This window comes from Lepidothrix coronata, unplaced genomic scaffold (assembly GCF_001604755.1).
Source record: "Lepidothrix coronata isolate B3197 unplaced genomic scaffold, Lepidothrix_coronata-1.0 Scaffold0, whole genome shotgun sequence".
In the NCBI taxonomy this organism is placed as follows: domain Eukaryota; kingdom Metazoa; phylum Chordata; class Aves; order Passeriformes; family Pipridae; genus Lepidothrix; species Lepidothrix coronata.
Window position 1 is genome coordinate 3,778,434 of NW_016690180.1, and position 24,471 is coordinate 3,802,904.

Consider the following 24,471-nt stretch of genomic DNA (forward strand, 5'->3'; position numbering starts at 1 on the left):
GTGTATTTTGGAAAACATGGTAATAGCACATGGAAATAACACTCAGACTGCACTAATTTTAAGACATATTTAAACTGACATATACCTTTTTCCTGTGTAGATATATGCAATGAAGAAGGAAAATGATTTTATGAATTTTGTGTCCTAGTTTTAAATGAGTATGCGTGAAAAACCAGCCACATTTTCATTTATCGCCATCAGAAGAAGTAATGTAAACCTACATGTAATGACCCCAGTTCTCCACAAGAGAGTAAGCCAATAGCTTAAATACATCTTTTCAAGTAAATGTTTTAAATGTGGTACTTGCGGAATGACTCTTGTCCTCATTTAAATCAGTGGCCCTGTTCCCACTGTTTCATGGCACCAAGATTTTCAAGACCAGTCTTAGTAAGTCTGTATGTACAATACAGACTTACATGACTATTAATAATTTGAAAACTTCATGAGGATTATATAAGAGTTGCAGTATACCTCTAAAAAATCCAGTTAAAACGCCTCTTAAGTCTGTGAACAAACATGATTACCCAAATGTCTCTAAAAACAGTGCGGAGAATAAGCTTGCTTGGCAGTGGGGTTCTCATTGTCAAGACTATCGTTATCCATTGCCCAGACACATGCTTTTATTCTCTTGCTATACCCACAGTACTATCCAAAGTTGAGGAAGGTTTTGGGGTTGGTTTGCTTCAGGTTTTTGGGGGGGTTGGTGTTTTGTTTTTGTTGGGGTTTTTTTTTTGCTGTTTTGGTTTGCTTTTTCACAAAAAAGGAAAAAAGGAGACAACAATGAGTTTGCTCATCCAGCTTTGAGGTTGGGTGGATACCAGGAAAATGCTCGGTGCTTCAGAAAGTTGAGCAGCATGAATGCTGAGGGCTACTCACTCCCTCTGGAAATCAAACCTAACATCATCTCTGGCTTGGCACTGTAACACGAGATGCCTAAATCAAAGGGTGTTATTCTCTATTTCAGTGACTTCTTCAGTGCCTTGAAGCAAGCAGGAAACAAAGATTGCTACTATCCTCATCTCCAGACCGTCCTCATTTAAACATAAAATGTGGTTGTGTTTTCCCCTCTATAAAAATGCATACAAATTATCATGTTATTTATTTTAAATGTTCTATGATTTGTATAATGTCATGACATTAGATATCTGGAATACTAATGATTTGAATTCACTATATTATTTTAGTGTTAACTAAAACTATAGTGGTGTTTAAAGTTACAGCTGTTGTATGAAGTACATACAAGTGACATTCAGCTTTATTTAAAAAATATGGAACAAATACACAGTTTTTATCCCACAAAGCACATTTTACAGTAAATGAAGAGCAATGTAATTTTCATCAGAATTTGGAACTAAGATAACTAAAAATGTCACTGATAAGAATTCTATTGTAAAGTGGGGAAAAAAGCACCATATTCTTAAATATAAGCATTTTTACATTCATAAAAATTCAAAACTTTTTTCATTTTGGTGGAGCACTTCAAAGAAATAAAAATTTGTAGTTTAAGTTGCATCATAATCATCTTCTCAACATTTTAAATGCTCAGCAGCATATAATATAGAAATAATGACTAGAATGTACATATGAACAAAAAGGAAAAGTTAAAATGGATATGAATGCTAATGTTTTTTTAAAGTGATGCACACATAACTGTTTTTAAAGATATGAAACACATATTTCACACTTTACTTTCTGGTAACACAAAAGAGAAAAGCCCTCCTAAACATCAAAATCTTGGTGAAGCTGGAGTTTACCTGGCAAAAGGCTCATGAAACATAGAAAGACAATAGAATTTGTCCAACTGAAAATTTAAAAAAAAAAAAAATATATACATAGTTCTGCATGTCAATGCACAGCAATCCTTCAACTTAGCTAATGTTAAGGAGTTTGATTTCTAAAATCAAATGGAAAATAGATCAACGCATGTTAAAGGCATTATATTTAGCTTTGGAAAGGTCCAACTATTGAAAATGCAGAGGTCCTCAAAACATATACCTGAAAGAAATACTAAAGGTACAGGAAATTAAAAACAAATACAAATATCCTATACCATATGAAATACCTCCTGCTTTTTCTGTAAAATATATATTTGCTTAACACTGAGTAACCTCAGTGCTTTCAGTGAACATACTGCAGTTTGTACAAACTTCCTAGCAAGTCTAGGAAGAATTAGGGCCCAAGAGCATTAAAAAGGTGCTTTTGTTTTCTTTTTTATGCACTTAAGTAACGCATGCCAGCCTTCTTGTGAATTAAATTCCTACCGTAAAAAATGCACCTCAATGTCAAAGGCTTCATATCTGAATAAAATGATTGCACAGTCCCACACAGATTTCCTGTATTGTCAAGGATTTCACCATCTCAGGATGCTTATGGCACACTGATATTGGCACTTGTTAAAACTTCCATGAAAACACTAGGCCTTATATTTCTTAAATATATATATATATATGTATGTATATATATATATTTGCATAAATTTTAAGGAAAAGGGGACTAGACTTGTATATTTATCATCTAATAAAATAGGAAATCTACACTTAAGCTTTACCAAGTTTTGCCTCTAAATTCATTTTATCATTTGAAGTTTCTGGATGACACAGTTAAATTCATATATGTAAGTAACTCTGTATCACTACTATTGACATTTATTCTGATAGTTCTCCAACAGCAGATAATATAAATGGCTTTAACACATGGAGACATAAACACATTATGACAGATTTCAGGAATCTAACCAGCATTTGTTGTCCAGGAAAAAGCATACTTATTAAAAGAATAGTTTTATCCATGATAACAAGCAATGAAATCTAAGTTACCTCATAAAACTTCCTATTGCAGAATTAGGACTGGAATAGCACAAGAACATCAGTTCAGATAACATGAATGATTCAGAAATGTTTTATAACTCTCTTATTCCTCAGAACAAAAAGCACATTTATTTGTGCTCTGTTAAATATAGTTTTGGCTTACTTTCTTAAATCCAACTAGGTAAAAATAATTCTTTTATCTAATGGCATATTGAGAATGTACCAATGCAAATAAAGTTTTTGGAGGATTTTTTTCTATAAAGGAAGAAAAATCCCAATAGGCTACCTCCAAAAATAGATATTTTGTATTAACACATACCATTATTATTTGCACAGAACAATTTACAATATCAACAACTGTGTTAAAAAATAACAACAATTTAGTTCCACTGGACTTGTGCTTTCAGCTGCTCTCTCAGCAAGTACAGACATAGAGCAAATGTGAGAACAAAATCAGGATTTGTTTCATCCATAGTTCCTGTGTAAGGACTAGCATGGTGTGTCCTTTGCTTCTGCAAAGTCCCACTAAAGCATCTGGAATTTCACGACTGCATATACAAATGCATATCAAACTTACCATAAATATCTTACTTATGGCTTGTCTGTTTTTACTCAGACACTGACTTATAGTGACTTTAACTATACACACGTATAAATAAGCTTTGCACAGTTGAAGAAACCAGGAGTACCCAATTACTTTCCTTTAATTTCATTTTATATCTCATTAGTTATGTGGATAGTTCACATGCTGCAGCTCCTTCCATCTCCTTTAGCAACATTTGTACAGGCACATTCTATTGTTTTTAAATAATTTCTCTAAAAAGGAGCAGGGAGGAGAAATATTCATACAAATAAAAGGGGACACTGTCAATACACAAACTGCTGACACATCCATTAGGTAAATAAGCTAGAAAATTTATTTCCTTTAGTTCTCTCCAGAGGCCTTTGCTAGCCTTGCTTTAGTCAGAAGTTTATTATATTGACAGTATCCTTTCAAAGGAAAATTCCAGTGCAATATAGAAATTATTTTAACCAGTTCATCAAAATCACTATGGGCCAGACAGGTGCAAATGCATAGACAGGTGTGCACACATACATTCTATATGATGGCCTTGGGAGGGAATGCAGTCTTTCTTGCACATCAAAGAGCAGCAGCAGTTTGCACCTTGGGAGCCTGGCTGGCCTGCTCTGTGGCATCAACAGCCATAGGAAAAAGTAAGTCTGTGCTTCCCACACACTGAGATGTGTAAAGAATTTTAAAAGAGCTGTGTTTCACTGTAGGCTTGTAAAGACATCGTACAGAAACTTTACATAGGCACTGCTGACTTGCTCCTACAGCAATGGTTTTTTTTGCAGCTGAGGATTTAAGACTACTGAGAAAGAAGTAATTTTAAGATTAAAAAGAGTGCTGTATTGCTCTGAAAAAAAAAAAAAAAACAAAACCAAAAAACAGGAGAGAGACAGAAGCAGCCCAACTAGTTTGGGAGTTTTTTGTTGGTTTTTCTTTTTTTGGGAGGGTTTGGTTGTTTTGTACTTTTGGGTATTGTTGTTGGTTGTTTTTGGTTGGTTGTGAAATTCCAGCTATTATAAGGTGCTTTTCACTGTCAACCAAAATAGCTCTCGTGGCATCTAAAGTTTTTACATGTAATAACAGAGATTAATACTAATGATTAGTACCAGCAACTCTCCATGACAAAGTCCAAGACAGTTCTTACTCTAGGGAAACTGTTTTTGTAAATACATTCTTGCAAAATGACTTCATACTGTAGAATCCTTCATGGGACTTGAGCCTACTACTTGCTGAGAAAAAGTGCTAAAACATCTGGGTGCCTTTGAGAGGTGACATGACTTATGCTGAAAGAGGAACAGTTTCTATTTTTATCAGCATTAAAATAACTGTTCATCCAGCACTGCCACAACAATTTCATTCTTTACATAAATTAGCATTTAGACATCATACCCACATTAATGGATTTGTGGATGTAGGTAGGCTTTGCTCACAAAAAAATGCTGACATGTTTAAGGCTTAGTGAAGTGCAGAAATACTGTTCTGACAAGGTTTTTTTCCAAAGCTCATACCTCTGTTTTTTTAAACCTCCCCTTCCATCTGAAAAGAAAGCTGGGATTTTGTGCATTAAGTTTTCTGAGGAAAAGCCACGTGTAACACCAATATCAGAAATATCAGTTCTGGCATATGATAAAGGAGAAGAAAGTATTACTAAATGAGTAGTAAGGAGAAAAACTTGATGACTGCTGTATGTAAGTACCAAATTATGTAGTCAGGGATAAAATTCCAGCCCTTCTGAAATCAAAAGCACAGTACTTGCTAAATCACATATGACTGTCACTGTCAATACTGTGACCAACAGATTAATTCCCAGATGCTTTTGCAGAAAACAACATAGCTCCTCTTGAGAGTATTATTCTATGCACACTTCTATACAGCATCTTTTAAAGAAAACGCATTCACATAAGTAGAAATCTTGAATATTATTTAGAGGGACTAAAAACCTTTGAAGTACCTTTACTGCTTGAGTTCTCTAGGACTACTGATTAGTAGTCATGATTAATAAAGGTAAGCAATTATTTCTTTTTACATAAATATATGGTCCTCTACTTTTTACAAAGTATCTGATCCATACAATTACCATTCATTTTGCAAATACTTTCCGGGCTTGAAAGAAATTTATCTCCAATGAGAGTTACTTCAGTAGAAAGAAGAAAATTTAGATTGTGACCAAAACAAGTAACAGAGATAAGGAGAAGGTATGAAAGGCACTTGTGTCCACAACACATTGTCAAATATTCAGAACTTCTGGCAGACGGTTCTAAAATTCTTCATATTTGATGATTGCCAGTGATTTTGGATGACACTTCAAACAATGCTTCCAAATTTTTGCTTGCCAAAGGGTACTTTTCTTTTCTTTTTTAATATAAATATTAATCTCCATGCTGTCAGTTCTGAAATGATGAAGATGGATTAGCAGCTTGTCCAAAATATCAGTCAGGCCTTGTAGTAAACACTTTCTAGAAGCACAATGTTGGCAGAAAGCTTTTGAAATTTCAGTCTGCAAATGTCAATTAAAGGTTTAAAAGATTTGTGTGTTGGCAGAGATTAACATTCACTTGTCCTTTCATGTGGAAGAAATTGATCCCTTTCATTTGCATTTTCAGGTTCATCCAGTTCTTCCACAGGGTTCTTTTCTTTCAACCCACTATTGTCTGAACAAGAATCATCATCTCCATCATTACGATGACCTTCAACACTGTGTCTGATGCCATAAGCAAAGTAAATGAGGAAGCCTTTCAAAAGGAAAAAAAAAAAGTTCACAGAGTTTTCAGGAAAGTAGTGCATTAAAAATGCATATATTTCTCTCTGGCTGAATATATTTTGCAAAACAATTTTCTTCTTCAGGTATCTGAATCAGAGCTCATGCTTCAGGTCTTTCCTGTTTCTATGGGAAATTCCAGTGCATCATTTTTACATAATTAAATGCTCTAATAGGTCATGGAAACTACTAATTTATGTCTAGATGGAATGAATACAATTTCCTAGATCTAAAAGGAGAATGACTGATATACTGGGAAGAAACCTTTTACAAACAGGTTCCTACATAATTTTGGCTATACTTACTAGGAAAAAAAATTGTGGCTTATTGGAATTCTTCTTTTTACCTCAAAACTGTATCTACGATTTTGACTGCATATAAATACTTCTTCTGAAGCATGCTCTTTTTTGATCAGAAATATAAGCTGACTTTTAATACATCATAGAGGTTTTTATCAAATATTTAAAGAAAAAGAATGTTCTAAGATGAGATTCATGATTTCTAGTTTATGAAGTGACTGAAATGAACAGAATTACTTACCGAGTGCCATCCAGAAGCTAAACCTAATCCAAGTTTCTCCACTTAACTGCACCATCAAGTAAATATTTACCAGTATACTGAATGATGGCAAAAATGGCAATAGTGGAACCTAAAAGGAAATATTTAATATGTTTATATTAAATATATATTTTTTGCATGTCACACTTCTGTTATATAATAATAACTAGACGTAACACATATAACCACTAATAAAGAATTGAATTTTTATTTGCCGTTGTTATATAGTGAAATTGTCTTTTTCATTGGGTTTAACCACCAGTTTCTACATATCTTAAAAACTTTTAAAATACATTGTGTTTAATATATATTCTCTAAGGCTGTAGAAAAACTTTCCAGTTTTCTGCTGAACATATACTAATAAATTCTTGTATTTACAGCTGAAAAATATATTTATGTACATATCACTTCTTTCTGAAATGCATCTCCAGCTCCACCAGATTCCTTGACTTTCATCACTATACTTCATTATTTCCATTAAATAATTGATCTTAGAACATAAGTGAAAGCACAAAATGAAAGGACTTATACTCTGGGAGGTATGAACTATATTGTGGCCCAAAGGACTGCTGACAACACAGACAAGTGATTGTACTCTCATCAGTTTCTGAACTGTTTTCCAGTATCTGAGTTCTCTGTCCCACTCGTTAGAATCTATCAAAACCTCTCATTAGAGAATAACAGAGTAAATATGTTATTCACCATAAAGGCCATTTTCTGCTGGTTTTGAGGCTGTCTTTGGATGAGGAGAATGGTAACTATGAAGGACACCGCTAACACAGCAAGAAGGCCAATGCTCCAGGGCTCCAAGTTAGCAATGAAATGAATCCCATATGTAGTGAGGACACTCAAGCCACAAACCAAGCAAGCTGTATGACAAACAAAATTATAGAAGAAGTCAATTTCTGCATTGAAGAGGAAGTGACTTTTAAGAAGAGTTGATAGCAAGTCTTCAATATGTAGTATTATCATGAATATGTTTAATTAAAAGAAAATATACTAGACTGCAGATTAGATCGATCCATCAAGAAGTATAAAGGCATAAAATCATTATATAAAAGCAAATTAATTAGGACAGAAAGAAGGCATGTTATCAGTGAATTTTTAATTCTGTCTTTAATAAAATTCCATTATTTACGTTAATGCATATATGAGTTTGGACAGTTGAATACTTACCTAAGAGGCTCACTAAAAAGTTAACAGTAGTTGCTGTCTGCTCAGTTGGTAAACTGGATGGATTAATCAGGGCCTGAAGACTGAAGCGATTCTCTTCTATCATATTTATCTGTGATTCACTTACTGCAGATTCCCTTTCAGCTGCAGCCAAAGCTGCTTTTTCTGAAGAATATTTTGGTTCCTCATAGGTTACAGTGGGTTGGTATCTATGCATAAAACAAGCAGGATAATAAAAAACCATTAAGCTTACTTTGGGTTTTGAAGCAATATGAATCTGGGAATGTATTTAAATACTAAATTCTTTGCAGTAGTGCATAAGAATTTCACAATTTATATATAATATATATATAATGGCCAGTCTTCGCGAGCGAAGATTTGGGGGAATTGTACTGAAATAGTGTAGGAGTCGGATTACAGGAAGAATGCTGGATGAGGCATCCTGGGAAATGAAGTCCCGAAGTACTCCCACACATGGGCAGTGAGATGCCCTCGGTAATTGGTCAAGGGAGTCACATGTTACTTTGAGGTGCATATAAAAGGTGTCATCCAGCATCCTTCCTGTAACCCGACTCTTACACAATAGCATCGTTAGTCAGTATCATATATAAAAAAACTATAGCTACTCACTTTTTGGATGGGTTTTTTGGGGATTTTTTGAACAGTTTTTAAAGCTACCTGAATGCACAAATGGGTCAGATAAATGGCCAGTCCCATAGGAAAAGAGGGGACAGGCTCTGTTGGTCAACAGCAGAGAAAGTTCCTGACTTGTTTCCCATCCTGTAAGAGGCCTACTAACCTGCATAAACTGAAATTTTACATCTGCTTTGTTAGCATTTAAGTGTATTTTTAAAAATACATATGGTAAATAAGTCACTATAGAATAAAATAGTCTTCTCTTTTAAATTGTAGATTATTGCAACAATGAATTTTAACTGAATTTAAGCTGTTACACTTTTCTAAGTTAATCACTTACCCTTAAGTAATAAAGACTGACTTTTCAAGGACAATTTTCTTTAAAAAGAACAATACATAATAAAGTGAGCTATAGCTACCAATATATAAATTTCATTCCACAGTTTACAAACATGATAGATACCAGAGTTTTACTGAGAAGTATTTATAATCTCTTTCTTTGAGAGATAATATTTGCTCTCTCTTCGAAGGCACTTCTTGAAGCACTTCTCTGATCTTACATTTCTGGCTAGTGTAAAACAAAGCAATTATTTGAACTTGTTCATCCTGTGAAGGACCTAGAACATCTACACTTTTCACATAGAGTCCCCAAAATGTAATAGGCGTGATGTAGAGCATAGATTTTATTCATATCAAAATATCATTTGTTGAATTCTGCACACAAGCTTATATTTAGTACCTTTGGGACTAATGCTTGGACCAATACTACTTCTGGAAAATAAAAAGTGTCTAGATTTCACATGAAGCTTTGACTTGACTAACTGCTATACTTCCATGAGAATATACCATTGCTTTCTTTGATGGGTCACTGCTTCTTAGAAATAATTTATACACTTACAGCTATTGGCCATCTAGCAAAAAACATGCCCTGTAAATGTGACTTCTCTTTATTTACTGACCAACACAAAATAAATCACAGTAGAATATGAAGGCTGTTTTTGACTTACCTAAGGATGAGGACACAGGTTGCCACAAGTGAATAAGCAAGAAGTGTACCAATAGACATCATGTCCACTAAAGCCTTTAGGTCAAACAGAAATGCCATTATAGCTAAAACAGAAAAAATAATGCAAAATTTCCATGAGATTGACATAGAATCATTCAGATCGGAAAAGATCTTTAAGACCATCAAGTCAAACCATAAGTGCCAAGATTAATATTAAGACATTTTAAGCTAAGATTTTCAAATCTGTCCAGAGTCTAACTTTACATTGTTTTACGGACAGCAGTATGAGTGAAATCGTGGTCATCCTTAAAACCACATTTCTGAAGCCACTGGTATAGTTCCCAAACCTAATTGCCTATAGTTGGGAATCTAATCTATATAGGTAGGCACTGATGAGCCGTACAGTCATGCTGCATAATCAAATGCTTCATATTGGACTTATTTGGACATAAGTATTTGCACACAATGGGGCCATATTAAAAACATATTTTATAGGATAAGGTTCAGATCCTGCAGCAGAATCTCACCAAAGCTGAAAGGATGGATCCCACTGCCAAACCAGGAAAAGTAATCCGACCCAGTTAGTCATTGGGGTGTAAAATTTCTGCTGAGCTGGGAAAAAGCTCTAGGTAGAGAGGACTTTCAGAAGTTGTCTCAAATAAAATAGTTTTGTGTTTTGGGGTTTTTTTAATGGTTATCCTACTAAAAATAGTTTTCAAGTGGCCTTCAGGAAAGGCCAGCAAAATCTCACAAGAATTAATTTTTTTAAGATCACTCAACTCAGAGGCAGAAATTTTTATGATCCTGAGAGTAATTCTGGAAATCTTGTGTCTATAAAAGCTAATGTCACATTCCTTTGGAGATTCTGGAATGTCTTTGTCTATGCTGTCTGCACACAGATGCACATAGTTCATCAAGAAATTAGCAGAAGCCATCACTAAATGAAAGGCTAATTCCAATTTGTATTTTATTAACATTTTTGAGATGCAGACTTTTTGAACCATCTCAAACATCAAATCTCAACATCAAAAGAAACTTAAAGGTAGCCTTTATACACTGTGTATATATGCACACCCAAATTTTCCTATATTCAGAAATATTTATATTTAATATTTGTTACTTTTGTTATTTTTTTTGTTAATATTTGTTATTTGTTAATGTATTTGTAAACAGGTGCATAAGTGCACAAACACACAGACACATTTTTGCCTGGTATTTGAAGGAGGAAGCAAAATGTGATATTCTGAAAACAAGACTGCTGGATTACAGAATTTTTATATCATTTGTGAGTCTCCTTTTCCAATTAAGGAAGGCCATCCTGTTTTCTTTAATGACTGTGGATGTTCCTGAATCCAAAAATTAATCTGCAGAGTGGATTTCTGAATACTTCACTGCTTTTCATGCTCAAAAGAGCATAGGTAAGCAAAGCTGAGGAAGAACAGAACCTACTATAACCTCACGTACAGTAGCTATATTTAATTTTTAATCCTATCTTCAAAAGGCTACTCTGTAGTCCAGAATGTTCTTTAACATTAGAAATAAAGTGAAAAATGCCTCTGTTTCTTACTAAGAGAAAAAAAAGGCACAGTATCGCTTTTCCACTTCTCTTAATTCTACTCCAAGAGACAATGGTAGATCCATTTATGATGAAACTGGACTGACACCAAAACATTTTGCTAGACTTTCGCCATTGCAGTTATCACCTGTGAAAAGGTAAGTCACATAATACCATGAGACAGTTGCCTCAGCTGTAGTCTTGACCTGGTAACTTTAATTAAATGGCCAAACATCCAATTTCCTTAACATTTCTTAAAGCTATAAGACTTTCATGCTACAAATGCATAGAAAAATCAGATCATATAAGCTGTTGCATACATCCATAACTATTCTGGCAGAACGATTTTTGGCCACAAGTTACCAAGTATGTTGTTTTTTTTTTAATAGAAGAAGAAATTACTCTTTCTCCAGCAGTAGATAAAGCTGTTTTCAGATCAGCTGTTGACACACCAAATGCCCCAAACTCTCTAAAAGCAGTCCGATGAGGGTTGCAGCATAGCTACAGTGAGGGCTGTGTAACTGCATCAACCACTTTACCAGCTGGGGAATACGGTTTTCCTTCTTCTCATCATTACTGTGATTTCTGATAAAGATCTTGATTTTATCCCACAAAACCACACTTCCAAATTATTGTAGGAGAATATGTCGATAAGATAAATTAAAATAATATAAAGTTGAAACAATAAAAGTAACCCTAAGCAATTTATTTGTACTCTGACCAAAGAAAAGGGAACTGATAATAATGCTTCATGTGGGAAGTCTCCAGGCAATGACTGTGCCTTTCCACATAATTGTCAAGTATGCGGTGTGAGCAGTTCCAGTCTTGTGGCATCTGAAAATACCCTGCCTATAAATGAAAATATTGTGGTCTCATTTCTGAACCTCTTATTTGAGATTAATTTTAGCCAGGGTTGCTAAATGTTCTAAGGCAGGTATTTCATATTTTAATTACTTAAAAAACTTATTTATTTGCCTTTGAGTTAAATCCTTTCAGAGCTTCCAGTTTTCCAGGGTGATTAGACGTAAGCTGAGATAGCTCAGTTGGTTAGAGCATGGCACTAACACCAAGGTTGTGGGTTTGATGCCCACATGGGCCATTTACTTAAGAGCTGGGCTCGATGATCCTTGCGAGTCCCTTCCAACTCAGAATAGTCTGTGATTCTGTGACATTCCACTCAAATGATGGAATTTGGACACAGCTACATGTACCTCTGCAAGAAGTATGGACAGAATTGAAACAGTAGTATGTCAAGAATTAACATTAAGAGTTGGCAACAGCTCCCAAAATACTGTTTTGCTAAAATATATGGAGGCACGTACGTGTATACATATATGTGCAGACACACATAACCCCCCAACATACACACATATCCCTCAACCACAACTTGGTAAGCCTCTACAAAAACAGAATCATTTTCTCTGAAAGACAATTAAAAAATCTTTGTATTTTACACGAAAATAGATCCTGCTGAAAATATAATTTTTTCTTATATCTCATAATAAAAGATGTGTCAGTTATTTTCCCCCTCCCTTATAGATGTGATAAGTATATTATGAGTACATCAGACAAGGAAACCCTGTCAGTAGAGCATCAGCCTAAGGGACTCAGATTAAGTAATAAACTTATTCACCTACAACAGGTTAATATTTAAAAAAAAAATTGAATTCTTTGACATTAAGGCCATCATCACCACCACCATGATTTCCATGATCGGGAGTTCTTACACCCTTTGATTACTCAGTAATTTTATTCCAATTGTACATGCAAGGATAATTAACAAGCAGCCCTTTTCAAAAATATAAAGTACCATGCACGTGCATTGAGTGTTTAAATCTCAGTTTTAAGTAACACGGGCTTTGAGAGCTTACCAGAGATGACCCCTGCTGTCAAGGTGGCAGAAACTGGTGCCTGCCTCTTACTCACTTTGGCAAGAAAACTAAAGAGTAAACCATCGCGTGCCATGGCAAACAGAATTCGGGGCAAAGGGAACATAGAGCCGAGAAGACTAGAACAGAAAAATGTATAGTTCAAATACAGGTTATTAAAAGCACAATGCTTTATTGGTAAACCCAACTACACAAAAAGAAAGCTTGGAAGAGTTAATGGGCTCAGGCATAGTTTTCCTTAGGCTCTGTGTTGCTGCTCTTGGCTTTTTATTTGGTTGACTGATGTTCTTGGTTTTGGTTGTTGTTTATTTTGAACCTAGGCTTTGAAAGCACTCGAGATTAACCAGCAGATACAAAATCTGCAGTAGAGAAAAGTTTTACTGGTAGCCTACTTTACCTAGCAACAAGTAGATTTGACCATTTCAGTCCAAAGCACATCAAAGCTGCACAACAGTGGTTTATTTTCATATATGCAACATGTTTAGCAGTGCACCTTTCTTTACAATGATCAACTCTTAGTCTCACCTGCTACTGCACCAGACGATAGAGTAGCAACTAGTGGGGTCTTCGTTTTGGAATTGATTTGAGCTAGACATTTGAAAAGCAACCCATCCTTCGCCATAGCATAGATTACACGTGGTATTGGGAAAATGGATCCAAGAAGACTGAGTAAAAAGCAAACACATGCAACATGGCAAACACAGTTCATGCAGAGTTGTATCATGGAAAAGGTAAACCATGTTAATTAATGGCATCTACAGAAACAAAATGTATGGCTGTAAGACAAAACCAGAAAGCCCCATAGCCCAAGGTACTACAGGTCAGACACAAATAGAATTTTTTTTTTAACTGCAAAGTTGATTGCTTTTTTTTAATTATTGTTTTTTTTAATTGATTTAGGTAATGAAATTGTTTCATCAGGCAGAATTCAGATTAGCAAGATAACTCTTGCCATCACCATAGTTCTTGGGTGTTAGTGGACCAGAAACATGTTCTAGATCACACTAACTATGAAATTAAGCTTTAGTATTCCTGGAGAAAGTCTGTCAGTCAGAAGCAGCAGCAAATAAATAAGCATTAGTATCATCTTTTTCACGCTGTATTTTCATGTGAGGCTGCTGATTAACAGTAATTCAAAGTAAGCACCATACAAGTATATTGGGCAGATTTTTTCTTTCGATTAAAGCACCTCTAGGCAAGCTTCATTAAGATTGTTCCCTTTTTTTTTTTTTTTGGAAAAAGTAAAGCTAATTAATTTAGATTTGTTATTAGCAAAACACAGAACACTTTTAAACTATTGATGACTTGAAGCTCTTAAACATACTTCTTGAATTAGGTGATTTCTTTCCCTCAAAGAGAAATAATTTTAATTAAGAAAACAAAACGCAAAATTATAGCCAGTATAACCTCTGCAGCAAGCACACTAGTTTTTAAGCAGGTGAATGGTTTCTTTTCTTACTTTGCAGAATTGACTGTATCACTTAAAGAAGGCACAGCTTTTACATACCACAGATGCTAAATACATCCAGTAATACTTGTGAGACACAAGTGTTAAGGTTAGACACGAGAGAAGTTTTATTGCAAATGAAGTGATTTTGATGTATGAATGTACCTTCCAAAAAGAATGTTTCTTTGCAGCTGTAGCTTTGTAAAACTCATTTAAACTACCCTTCTTCTAGTACATTCATATATATAATGTAACTATTAACATCTTTACCCTGAGGAAACAAGTTCATGAAATAACATAGTAACTGTATAAACCAAAAGAATCATCCCAGCATTTTTTCTTAATTATACCTCTACACTGAGGAATATGAAATACAGTTTCCTTTGTTTTGTTCTAAACTGACATCAGTCAACAGACTGAAAGATTACTCTCTCCACAGAAGAAAATATAATTCTTCACTGGAATACACTGGAAAAATAGACTAATACTCCAAATTTCTAAAAAAGCATTTTACCATCTCAGTTCATTTTGTTTTCCAATATTAATTTCTTTAACTTAGTTTCTGCTTCTATGCAACTTTCATTATTTATCAATGTAAAGGAAAAATTCAGTAAAACCCTCCAAACTGAGGGGACCATGACAACTAGATAGAAAATAATTATAATCCCAGGATGAAATGTCTAACTGTGACATTCTTCAGTCAGCTCTACAATTCTTTTATCATCATTCTGGAACTATTTCCTTTTTCTATCCCCTCCTACATCTAAATATTCCTTTCCTTTAAACCACTGTCCACAGTCAGCATGCTCATCATCTTCAGGCTGCTTACAAGGTTATCTCGGAGTGCTGTTAGCATTAGTGCTTCCACAGGCATCATGTTTGCCTTTGTGGAAAGGCAGCCAGTATTCTTACCACCAAAGCTCACACAAATGACTCCTTACTTACATAAGCTCAGGTAAAAGATTGGCATCAGCATTTTTCAGGCCCTGAATTTAAGTATCGAGCAATTCCCTATTCTATGAAAGCGTTTATAACCACATCAAAATTGGGGTGTAATATATATGAATACATACTAATATATCTCATGCCCTCCCTGATCTTTTTAATCAAAGTAACACGTTAAGATTACATCCACAGTTTCACAAAGGGGAATAAATTATAATATTTTGACAGTTATAATCTATATCACAAATACCCACACAGAAACCACAGGAAAGGATGATGTCAGAAGGCAGACTGGCTACTGGAGGAAAACAGAGACAGGCAACAAAGATGAGGAGTGGAGTTTAGTTAATCCTCTCTTCAGTTTTGCCTGTAAATGCACAGAGCCCATAGAGCTGCTGAGCCATCAGGAATGGACAGCAAGAGAAGACAAAATGGGTGAGGTTGATTTTACCAGTTAATAAAGATAACTTGCAGGTCATATGTTCGAAAATACATACTTTAATAGTAAGTTTCTACCAAAGAGATAGAGTTCAATAACAGTACAGTTAAAAAAAAGAAACCTAAATTAATGCAGCTACTGTGATGTAGACCTGCTTAAGTATAAAACTTGCTTATAATTCTTACTGCTAATTCTTTGCATGGACTGAGCCTTCAAAATGAACATGTGAACATACATATAAATGTAATATATTATTCATCAGCTTTTCCCAGCAAAATCAGTATTTCAATGTCTTTACCTTGTAGACAAAGCACAGAGGGATCCCACTGCTACAACGTATTTAGCAGGACCCCATGCAACATATTCAAATGCTACTGGTAGAGGACTTTTCTCATCCAGCAGATAGTATGGCATCATAAGTGTCAGTGCAGCTGAAACCCCAAAATAGGCCATGAAGCAGACAAGTAGGGACACCACAATTCCTATGGGTATGGCTTTCTGAGGATTCTTGACCTCTTCTCCTGAAAAACGGGGGGAAAAACCCATCAAAAAATTCTTATGAATTTGCGCCTTCAGCTTTAAAAGATAACATCAAAGACAAATTGTTTGTTAATCTAAGTCATATCTGTAATAGAAGTTTTAAAAATCTGAGTGAAATAAGCTGAGAGACACAGAACAAAACTCACTATTTTGTTGTCAGAAATAGCATTAAAATAGAGGTAAATTAAAGAACATAAAATACATTATATTTCTAGACTACTCAGAGCCCAGTATTTCTAGTTATTTACCTACAATTTATAGTTCAATGTACTCATTCCCTATCAGTCATATGCAAGCCAGCCTTTAGAAGAGACACTTCATGTCAGAAAATTGTAAAAGTGAGCAAGTGATTAACATTATTTGAGCAGAAAAATTTTATGCTAAGCACTTCTCAGACTTAGAAAGCAGCAATTAATTTCTTTAGAACAGGAAGAAAATAAGCAAAATCTCCTACTTCCTCCCATAACTTTAGCCACATTCAGGAGTGAACTTAGGTTCACTCTACACGGACTGAAGCAGGTTTGGAAGAAAGCAAAGTAAGAAGAGTAGACAGATTGTTATGTTGTTTGTGGGTTTTATGTTTGTTTGGTTTTTTTTTTAAATCATGTTAAACATATATACACAGACATATAAATACTATACCAGTTGTTGCAATGCAGTCAAATCCTACAAAAGCATAAAAACACGTTGCAGCACCAGCCAATGTTCCTGTGAAACCATATGGCATAAAGCCACCACTCCCATATATACTTGTCACATTTTCATAGGATGAGATGTTCCTATAAAGAAGAAAAATACAGCAGAAGGAGAACTTATTTTTTCATTATTGGTAGGACAAACACATGCACTCTCCTATCCTATCACTCTAGAGAAACATGTTAAAATGTTCTCGTCAAGAGAGAGTTCTGCTTTACAAAACTGCACGAGATGACATTTTTATGTCCAAGCTTGTAAGAAAGACAAAAATAACAGCAAAAGGAAGAATATACGAATCAAGTAACCATCATCTTACTCGCTTTGAAGTGTTTGACAAAACATATTAAAACACTAATAGTGTATATACCAATAAAACACGTGTAACAGAAAACTGATCGGAACACGAGCAAGTAAATAGATTTTTAAAAATTACTTTGTTACTGCAGTAAGGTTTCTGAGATATTCTTCACTTATTTTCCAGTTGTCAGCATCTCCTTTCACAAAACCAGAAATCATAACGAAGAGTAGGACCAAGATGTTAATAGCAGTGAAAATTTTATTCACCCATGCAGATTCCTTTACTCCAAAAGATAAGAGACCTGTAAAATAAAAATATTTTATAGATGTGAATGGTCCATTAAACTGATAAAATAGCATTTTAAAGAAGGTATATATGCAAGTAGTGTTAATAATACTAAAAAACAACACCAGATTTTATACTTTTAAAAAGCAGTAGCACAAATTTACTAGACTCTTTAACAGCATGACAATAGGAAAATGTATTGGAAACCACAAAAGAAAAAGCTTCTTTAATGGTATTCTTTAAGTATTTAAAAATATTTTGAGCAATGATTACTTACTGCTTCTCTGAGATGCAAATCCATATCTCTATTTTAATCCATGGAGCAAAAATAGCTACAAGAATTCTATGCTTTGTAAAAACAGGTTGGTGGAATCTATTGTCCTTACAGAACAATTACTCTTTAGATTAAGAATAGAAGTAAAATTATTAGATTAATAATGTAACCTATTCACATTTTCCAGGACACATTCATCACAGAGTAAGTCCCGTTTCCTAGTTCAATAATGAAACCTTTAAAAGAAATCCTGTTCATAACACTGATGCATAGAGATCCTAGAAAAGAGTATGATATGAAATACACATCCTTTAGTTTAGAGAGTAGTGCACTTAAACAATCTGAAAGTTATTCCATCAGGATTATACTGTGTCATTAGATTTATAACAATTTTAAGTGTACTAACAGTTTAATGGAAGAGTAGGCAGTGAGCAGATCAGGAAAAATTAAATACAATTGGAAAGCTTTTACAGGTCCTTTACGCTCTAAGCATTTCCACTATTATCACATACATACTTTACCTCATTATTTAGAGATTAAGTCTGAAAATTTTAAGCCTCTCAAAATCATGTCTGAAAAGTTTCTGACTCCACTAATGAGACATTTGCTATCTTATCAGAACACAGAAGTTATCTTATGAGATATATTTTTCTTCACCAACAGCATTTTTATTGGAAATAAGTGTATGGTTTCTTAGTGTCTTAGTCAGCCTAATACAGTATGATTCATAATTTGTGCATTTTTTCAGTCCTTTCTGTAGAAAAAAAAAATCCCAAACCAGATTTCTGTGTACTTTTCCTTGTGCTTAGCACGTAATATTTTCTGTAAAACATCACCTGCTATTCCTATGATTCAGCTTTGCACAGCTCAAAATCCAATTACTGTGTCTTGCTCAGCCTACACAGCCCTGATGCATCCCCACTGCCTCTCCTCTCAGCAGTGAATTCCACCCAGTTCACTCACTGGGGGTTTGGCTCCTTATGACAGACACCAGGAGAGGCAACTGAGGATGAAAAGACAGGACACAAATGAAAACTCAAGGGCAGTGACGAAGCACAGGACAAACACTTTGTCTTCTATCAGGAACCTCTAATTCTTATGTTCTGAAGCAGCAATGGTAATGGAGAAAACATAGAAAGCGGCAGCATCTGTACTAGCACTGTATAGTTCAGTTTGTGGAGTTTCAGTGCTCTGCTATTCAAAGTGTTACTTTTTCCTCCTTTATTTGGAAGAGGTGAAACTGAAATGTCCATCCCACCTGAGGACATAAGGATCTAAACTTGTCCTATAGGCAATTCTGAGCCACAAACACGGCAGGATGCTGGACTAAACCTTGTCAAGTAAACTCCCGGATCTTCCTAAGTGTAGGAACTCATCCTTTGGTGTACAGAGACCTAATAAGAGCTTCAGATGCACTGGTCAGTCATTCTAGCATTAGGAGTCAAACAGAAATGTTTTCCTGGGTCCAAAAAAAGCCACTCGTAATAGAACAAGAGAAAAGGAGGTTACATACATATAAAAAGTTTCACTTTCCAGAGAAGAAAAGCTCCTGCTTTGGTTTGATCTATAGAGAGACTGAACATGACAAGACATCTGCTGAATAATAAAATGCTTCTAGTATTGCCTGAAAACAAACTATACACTTTAGAATACTCTTTCTGCTTCCTTCACTCCCAGTGGCAGTAAGAATGTTTCCTTGTGGAAAGCAATTTTTAATGCAAACAGGAAATAAGTTGCAGTATTTTTGAGTTTTCTGATCCCTCAAATAACATGTAGTTGGTGTCAATTTTTGTGATTTAAAAACATGATACATGAGTAAAGATGAAAAAGAAATAAGACTGAGAAGAGTAGACATGAAAAGTTTACTCAGGTTTCAAACTGGTCTTTTGCTTCATGCCAGTACCTTAGAGTGCCCTTTAGCTCAAATAAATTCTAGGATAGACAACTCTTTCGAAGACTTAAAGAGAAGAACATTATTTTATACAAAAAACCACGAACAATTTAGAGAGCAAAAACCCCTTACAAATGCCCACATTTCTTTAAGGAGACCACATCACATCACCGAACTACAGAGCTTAACCTTAAGGTCCCTCTGAAAGCATTTATCAGTGATAAAGCCATGAAAATACACAGAACTGTATAATTTTCCTGTTATCATCAATCTGTATTATGGGTTTTATAAAAGAAGTACTGGCAAGTGATTATGTCACGACTCAGCTTCAACAGAAGAGTGTACACATGAAAATTTGATTATATACATTTAATTCACAGAGCCATTCTGCCAGTACAAAATGTGCATCTGAACTTCCTTAAACATTATTAAGGCATTTCTAGTAAAATACAAACTACAGTTTGGCATTTTTATCTGTAAAACATCACAACCATCGTGAATGAAGTGATATATTGTCTTACCTGCTAAAAGTAATATAAGGAATACAGCAAAGAAGTCAGGATACTCTGCTAGCCCAGAGTAATTCATTTTGAAGTAGGTACCGAAGAAATGACCAATCTGTTTTCCAAGAAGTTCATCAAAGGTGCCACTCCAGGCTCTTGCTACACTTGATGTACCTTCATAAAACACATGCATGTTTAGGGTTTTGCATACATATACCAGGATATAGCTATTTCTAGTGAAAAATAAATAAAACTAAGCCTGTTGCTATTTGCATTTTAAAAAGCAGAGCTTATGCTACAATTGAGTTTGTTTTGCTGAAGAACTTTAATAGAATTTTTGTATGTAGTTAAATGGTAACATATTATTCTACAACTAAAATATAAAAATTTGTGTGCCACATATTCTCAAAATATTGCAGAAATTATTTCATTTTCATAATTTATTTCTTATGTCATTCTGGAAGAAGCTTGTTTCTAAAGGTACAATATGACATATTTTAAACAATATAAAGTAATGTAAGAAAGCACTTTAAGAAAGAACACGGAGGAAAGTTTCCCCACCTGGAAGTAAAGAAAAAAAAAATCATTAGCAAGATATGTGTTGCTACAGTTAGTATTTAAAATTAATACTCTCCTGTGGTAAAAAGTGCACATGGCCATGGCGAAATGCAACCTTATTTTTACAACTCTCCTATCATGAAATACACTTTAGTACAATACTGGGACATATCAATTTTTTAATGATTTGGCAACCATCCTGTAGTTAGGTACAGGAGCTATGGGTGTTCATACAAAACACAGTTTGTATGAGTGAGGCGTGCTAAAACAAAATATAATATAATGGAAGTTAGGAATGTGCTCCTTTGGAATAAATAATTTTTGTATCAAAAAATGTTATCTCTGCTGTAGCACTGAGGTAGTTATTTGAATATCTGCCATATAAGCATTTTTTTTTTCAGATCTGGTCAACTTTGTATTTTATGGGATTACCTGATAGGACAGTGCTTGATTAGCATGATGCTATAGTAGCAAATTAGTACTTAAACACCATGACTTTCTTGAAGTGAGATTGGGTCCCTGTAAATGTCCTTGCTGTGTATATTCTGAAAAAAATGCTTATTGATTTTATTGAAATTATTCTTGCAGACCAAAGACAGCAGTGAAATCCTGTTTATTCTTGTGCATCATCACTGAATTGTCTGACCCAATTTTCATAGAACGTATGTGGTTCATACTTCTCAAAACACACTCTTACAAAAATATCTTGCAAAAAACCCTGTTTGCAATAGGGATGCACAGGAGGAAATAACCTAATCAAATTACTTTGGTTATTTCATCTCACCAGAACTAAAAAGCAATAGCAGCTAAGTACAGAGACAGAAAAGAAAGACAGACCTAAATCTTTATCTTATATCTGCTGTCTCAGAAACCACCAAGACCCGTATTTGTTCTTAAGCTTACCTATAATATAGGATAAAATGAGATTCCAGCCAGTGATAAAAGCCCACAGTTCACCAACAGTAACGTAAGTATACAAATATGCAGAACCAGTCTTGGGGACGCGAGCACCAAATTCAGCATAGCAGAGACCTGCCATCACAGAGGCAAGGGCAGCAATGAGGAAAGAAATAACGATGCTAGGTCCAGAATCAGATTTGGCTACTTCTCCAGCAAGGACATAAACACCAGCACCAAGGGTACTTCCTACTCCCAGGGCTATAAGGTCCACAGTCGATAAACATCGGCACAACTTGGTGTCCTCAAGGCTTTCACCACTGACATTCTTCTTCCGCACCAGACACCTAATAAAGGACAAAGCTGGTCCACAGGGCAACATGGTGGATGTAGAGCTGTGAAATAAAAGAAATCATTGCAGAATGTAACAGATAGCAGACACTGGTGAAAAACAATGAAAAAAGTATTTACATAAATAACTTTAATCACATCTACTAACTAATACATTTACACTCTTCTGTGATGTTAAATAAGCTAGCATTTGCTTTTTCCCCAGGAAAAAAAATTAAGGATATAATATTCCTAATTTTATATTTACCACTTATGTCCCCAGGGAAAAAGATCTTTTGTTATCTTTTGGTTTACTACGCTGCTGTAAAAAAGGAAGAGATTTTATCTATTTATCTGCTAATGGCCACTTCTTAACCATTTCTAAAACAGAAACAGTATTATCTCATATACCATAAGGACTTCTAAAATAACGATCAACACCAACATAAATAAGGATTTTTGGCATCCATCAAGGCTGTAAACAGCAAAAGCTTTAAAATACAGCATTGTGACAGAGCCAATTCAATCTCCTTTTGTCTTCAAACACGTCACTTTTACCTTTACAATTTGCTCAGTGAGAACTGCTTGAAATCAGATTAAAAGTGTTTCTACTCTCTTCTGCACCAGTGAAGTTTCCCAGATCTAATTATCCTTCAAGAAATCTTGTACACCTCTCCCTGACAATTATCTAAAAAAACCTGATGGGCTAACTGCTCATCCCATGCCAGATGCAGTTCTTCAATATTCTGAGTGCACATTGCAGTGTGGGGTGCAATCAGCTCTTGCCCACAAGCCCAGATTCTGTGACCAGCCTGGTCCTGGAGGCCAGCACGTGAGTAGCACTTCTCTGGCCTGTGACATGGGGTACTGGGTCTGGCTGAGCTGGAGTTCATTTCCCCATAATAGCCCTCACAGTGCTGTGCTTTGAATTGGTGGCTAGAAGGGTGTTGATAACACACCCATGTTTTGGCTTCTGCTGAGCACAGCACCAACACTGTAACATTCCTTCCTCAATCGAGGGCAAGATCCTGGGAGGGGACCCAAGTAGGCCAGCTGACCCGAACTAACCTAAGGGATATTCCATACCAAATGACATCAGCTCAGATATAAAAGCTGAGGCAAGGAGCAGGAAAGGCAGGCATTCACTGTCTCCAGTGGCTGCCTGCTGAGGAGCCATTATGTGTGCTGAGGCCCTGCTTCTTGGAGGTGGTCAACCATCGCTGCTCATGGGAAGTAGAGAATAAACTTTGTTATCTTTCACTTCGCTTTTGCGCGCACAAGCTTTTGCTTTAATAAACTGCCTTTTCCCAACCCATGAGTTGTTTTCCATCTTATTCTCTCCCCTGTCTGGTTGGGGAGTGATAGAGCGGCTGGGTGGGCACCTGGTGTCCAGCCAAGGTCAATCCACCATACATGGGTGCCTGCTATGAACAGCAATGATCCTGCTTCCCAACTCAAACAAATTATAGCTGAGGGTCCAAAGCATTTGCTTGGGAGGGAGGACACGGGCATCCCATAGAACATAATATCTCAAAGAGGCAGCATTAATGTACAAGTTCTGTCTTTATGTTTTTGTTTGAATTGTATTGTTGATGGCTAAGAGTTTGGTAAGAATCAAGCAATACAATCTGCCACCTCCCCAAACTGATGTTTGTCTTTCCAACTCATATCATAAATATCTATACTCTGCTCATAATTTGTTAAGTGGAACCCTCCTGGGAACTGAAAATCTGTTTAATTTATCATAGAATTATAGAATGAACTGGGTTGGAAAAGACCTCCAAGATCATCAAGTCCAACCCTTGATCCAACACTGCCGTGGTTACTAGACCATGGCAGTAAGTGCCACATCCAGTCTCATCTTAAAAACTTCCAGGGACAGTGAATCCACCACCTCCCTGGGCAGCCCATTCCAATGTCTGATTACTCTCTCTGTAAAAAATTTTTTCCTAATATTCAACCTAAACCTCCCCTGGCACAGCTTAAGACCATTCCCTCTTCTGCTGGTTGCCTAGGAGAAGAGACTGATGCCCACCTGGCTACACCCTCCTGTCAGGGAGTTGTAAAGAGGGATGAGGTCTCCCCTGAGCCTCCTCTTCTCCAGGCTAAACAGCCTCAGCTCCCTCAGCCTCTTCTCACAGGACCTGTGCTCGAGTGCCTTCACCAGCCTTGTTACTCTTCTCTGGACCTGCTCCAGCACCTCAATATCCTTCCTGAACTGAGGGCCCCAGCACTGGACACAGTACTCCAGGTAGAGTAGATGATGATATTCTGCTGGTATATACCTTCCTGGTCTGTATCAGTTTCCTAGAACAGTAAAGAACATTTCTACTCACAATAGTTCAATCCGCTAACAGAAATGACTTTGCATCAAGATGGATAGCTCAATTAACAGTGTTTGATCCTAGAACAGAG

The 24,471-nt window shown here is 35.6% G+C and overlaps 1 protein-coding gene across 6 annotated transcripts in view; it reads right to left on the reverse strand.

Moving 5' to 3' along the window:
- Positions 1-1,228: 1,228 nt before the first annotated feature.
- SLC7A2 (solute carrier family 7 member 2) overlaps positions 1,229-24,471 on the reverse strand; it is a 55,953-nt gene continuing 32,710 nt past the window's right edge. For 4 of the 6 annotated variants that reach the window (XM_017831318.1, XM_017831549.1, XM_017831390.1 and 1 more), the window contains exons 2-12: positions 21,733-22,121; positions 20,290-20,445; positions 17,454-17,619; positions 16,967-17,103; positions 16,083-16,305; positions 13,479-13,618; positions 9,511-9,613; positions 7,871-8,076; positions 7,397-7,563; positions 6,677-6,785; positions 1,229-6,110 (exon numbers count right to left, since the gene is read on the reverse strand). In XM_017831318.1, coding sequence (XP_017686807.1) covers positions 5,923-6,110; positions 6,677-6,785; positions 7,397-7,563; positions 7,871-8,076; positions 9,511-9,613; positions 13,479-13,618; positions 16,083-16,305; positions 16,967-17,103; positions 17,454-17,619; positions 20,290-20,445; positions 21,733-22,108 — 1,971 coding nt within the window. In that variant the 5' untranslated portion in view covers positions 22,109-22,121 and the 3' untranslated portion in view covers positions 1,229-5,922. Of the gene's footprint in view, positions 6,111-6,676; positions 6,786-7,396; positions 7,564-7,870; positions 8,077-9,510; positions 9,614-12,935; positions 13,073-13,478; positions 13,619-16,082; positions 16,306-16,966; positions 17,104-17,453; positions 17,620-20,289; positions 20,446-21,732; positions 22,122-24,471 lie in introns of all 6 variants that reach the window. The other 2 variants (XM_017831636.1, XM_017831469.1) reach the window with 1 other exon arrangement.